General features: G+C 40.3%; 1 protein-coding gene across 1 annotated transcript; it reads right to left on the reverse strand.

Annotated features, from left to right (window-relative positions):
* Positions 1 to 2,381: 2,381 nt before the first annotated feature.
* Positions 2,382 to 3,593, reverse strand: LOC118734213 (uncharacterized protein K02A2.6-like). Its single transcript, XM_036463937.1, has one exon. It carries the CDS (start codon positions 3,591 to 3,593, stop codon positions 2,382 to 2,384), a length of 1,212 nt encoding a protein of 403 aa, XP_036319830.1.
* Between the last annotated feature and the right edge of the window lie 163 nt (positions 3,594 to 3,756).

Here is a 3,756-nt window from a genome sequence, read left to right on the forward strand (position 1 = left end):
AGAAATATGAGTTTCAAAAACAAACATTTTTTTACTCTTATATGAATCTTTTAGGAGTCATATATGATCCAAGTTATGAGCCAGCACTTTGTGCCAGTATAAAACAATAACGACTAGAAATTTATATCTAAACTTGTTTATACAGATATGAAAAATAATTAGGAAGGAAAAATAAACAAAATTTAGATGCAGCAACTTCTATTTCATGAATGCTGCAATATCTGAACATATGTATATATGTATGCGCAGAGGTTTGTATATAAATATGCAACAGTATTTGAAATGAATTCCTTGCTAACATGGCTCTAAAGTAAGTTCATTAAGAGAGTTGAAGAATAAAGCCAATAAGAGCCACAGAACAGCATACAAGGAGCTCCGAAAGTAGGCATTTATGAGGCCAATAAGAGTCATTTAAGAGCTTCAAAAAGAGTCCAAAATTAGCCGTATATGAGGCCAATAAGAGTCCAATATGACTCATATTGAGGCTCATTTGATGTATGAATTTAAGCTCATATAGGACGACCTTCGCAGGAAGGGAAACACCCTCATTTCGGACTCTTAAATGAGCTCATAATGAGCAAAATGCTCCGAAATGGGACTCCTTAAAGACTCATTTATGACTCCAAATGTTTGCTGGGTTATTATGAGTTGCATTCGATTTTCGATCTTCGCTGGTTATCGAAGATCGAAAGTGAAATTCGTATTATGAGCTATGCAACCGTATCGAAATTTTCGTTGAGTATCGAATCTCAGTATATCCAGTAAACAAACTTAGCTGTTTTTTTTCACCAAATTTGGTCCCCATAAAGGACTAGTGTTGCAAGCAACGCTTTTTCGGCAATAAGGGTGTTCTGCAGCAATTCAAGGTGGTGAAAATTATTTTAGCACTAGAGAAATTGATAGAAAAATATTTCAGTGCGCTTGAACATTTATTTTATTAACACATACCCATTTTTTATTTTACTGTGTCGAAGTCGTTGCTCAAATATTTGTACTTTAGTATTTAAGTTAATTGTGAAATATATTCGTTGTGGTCCAACAGAATTAAAGAATGTTCAATTTGTTAAGAAAATCCAGTTTATTTAATTCTATATAAAATAGTAGCGTGTTCTCTAGCAAAAGTACGTAAAAAGGAAGTAAAGTAAACAAGGTAAGTGAAATAACTATAAGGTGATCCGATGTCAGTGCTGCCACCTAGCTGGAGTTGAATGAGAACATGGTTGCATCAATAAGTCTGCAATCTCCGCAACATCTCTCCTTGTTAAGAAACGTCATAGTCACTCATCCATGTCGGCTTCTTTATTCGGCCCGGTCTCGCTTCGCCTGCAGTTTGCATCTCTAGCGCATTTCGGGTAGGAGATATATCTGGAACAGCTGGATCCTCTACTGCGACCCGCTCGCGATCGTCCTGTAACTGTACTGGAACCTCAAGTCGGTCATGCGTTTCTGACGATTCTGGAAGTTGCCGTGTGTCGCCATTATCTACCGCTTGTTGACTGTGCTGTGGTACTTGGTAGAGATCGAAACTGTCCCACAAGAACTTTGTAACATCCGTTGACGGTGATTCCTTTCCAGCAAATCGTTTTTTTAAGTGATATATATGCGCTCGGATTAGTCTTTTATTTACAGACAGTAAAACGTTGTAGTTTACGCCGCCAATTCTCTCGATAATGGTGCCTGGTGCCCAGCGCTTTCTGTTATTCTTATATGTTCTAACATAAACCAAATCCCCTGCTGCCAGGTGTCTTGGCTTCGCGGCGTGCTTCGTATTAAATTGTTGCTCTTGCTTTGCGTTCCTTTGCGGTTGACGCTGAAACTCCGGTGGGTTTAACAAGTTCAACGATGTTTTAATTTTTCTTTTTAAGAATGCTTGTGCTGGTGTTTCACCATTCGGTACATTCGTGGTTGGAGTGGACCTGTACGTTTGTAGAAATGTTTGTAAGTTCTCTACACTCGTTCCCTCGCTTTTAAGCTTAGTTAGCGCCCTCTTTAGAGTATCCACGAACCGTTCTGCCTGTCCGTTGGATTGAGGGTGATATGGGTCTGTTCAGACGTGATTCAGTCCTCGCATCTTCAAAAGTTGTTGGAATTGTGCGCTCGCAAATTGTGTTCCAATGTCAGATACGATGGTTTCACAGTTACCTTGCAAATGTCTCATCCAATTTTTCTATAATCACTGATGAGGTTATGCTAGCGGTTTGAAAAATCTCTGGCCATTTAGAGTAGGCAAAAATTATCACGAAGTAGTAGTCTCCATTGCAGGGTCCAGCGATATCTACGTGCAATCGCTCCATAGGCATTGCTGCCAGCGGCCATGAGTGAAGTGTAGATTTTATAGGCGATTTCGCTGCCATCGCACATGGTTGACAATTTCGTACGAACTACACGATTTCTTCGTCTATGTCAGGCCAAAAAACATGCCTTCTCGCTATAGATTGCATTCTCTCCTTTCCAGGGTGTCCCCGATGTAATTGGCATAAATCGCGTTTTCGCGGACAATCTGGGATAATAATCCGCTCTCCGAAAAGTAGACATCCTCTCACTGCACTCAAAGAATCTTTGCGTCTATGATAAGGAAGTAGATCGTACGGCACATTCGCTGGCCATCCAGACTTCAATGCTTTCAAAACTGCTTCTAGTTGCTTACATTTGCTTGTAGCTTTTAGTACCATACTAAACGTGACTGGAAGTTTCCTGATTTGGTCGTTGAGTTCGGCCAATATCTCTTGTTCCAGTTGCGTGCATGCTATGACCATATCTTCATGCTCATTTTTATCCATCAGCCTGGATAGAGTATCCACGCACCCAAAATTTTTCGTATTAACGTACTGTAGTTCATAATCATACCGCATGAGGATAAGTGCCCACCTCTGTAGTCTATTTGCAGTATGTGCGGGAATACCCTTTTTACTACCAAAGATGGATAGTAATGGCTTGTGATCTGTCCACAATATAAATCTTCGTCCGAAAATATATCTATGAAACAGCGCCTCCTCAATCTGAGAATATTTCTGCTCGGTTGAACTTAATGTACATGCTGCGTGCGCAATAACTCTTTCGGTACTATCTGGCATGATGTGACAAATGAAAGCTCCAATGCCTTTGCCCGACGCATCTGCTGCCACTTTTATGGGAAGATCCGGATTATAATGCGTGAGCAGTAAGTCGGACTGCAAAATGCTTTTGAACTTCTCGAAAGCTTGTTGACATTGCGATGTCCATACAAAGTTCATATTATCATGAAGTAGTGCGTCCAGAGGTGCCCTCACACTGCTCATGCTGCGATCGAATTTCCCGTAATAATTTACGCTACCCAAAAATGCTCGTAGTTCTGAAATGTTTGTAGGCGGTGGCATCTTCAGTATTGCGCTGATTTTATCTGGATCTGGACGTAGTTCACACTGTGAAACAATATTGCCCAAATATTTAACCTCCGCCGCGTAAAATTTACATTTTTCCAACTTTACGTGAAAGTTGTACTCTCTTAGTCTTTGCAAGACCTTGAATAAATTTTGTAGATGGTTTTCCCATGTAGAGCCCCCAACGATTATATCATCTATATACGCTGCAGTAGCATCTATGTTCGCTAACATAGTATCCATTTTTTGTTGGAACGCACCTGGTGCGCTTTTGACCCCTGGTGCAAGTCGGTTGAATGCGAATAAACCCTTATACGTATTTATAGTTAGCAACTTCGCTGCCTCCGATGTGACTGCCGTCTGTAAATATGCATCTGCCAAATCTATATGCGAAAAA

The sequence above is a fragment of the Rhagoletis pomonella genome, unplaced genomic scaffold, assembly GCF_013731165.1.
Source record: "Rhagoletis pomonella isolate Grant_MI unplaced genomic scaffold, Rhpom_1.0 Rhpom_scaffold_00001, whole genome shotgun sequence".
NCBI lineage: Eukaryota > Metazoa > Arthropoda > Insecta > Diptera > Tephritidae > Rhagoletis > Rhagoletis pomonella.

Coding starts and splice junctions, on each gene's coding strand:
- LOC118734213 (XM_036463937.1), bottom strand. CDS start 3,593: ATGTTAGCGAACATAGATGCTACTGCAGCGTATATAGATGATATAATC.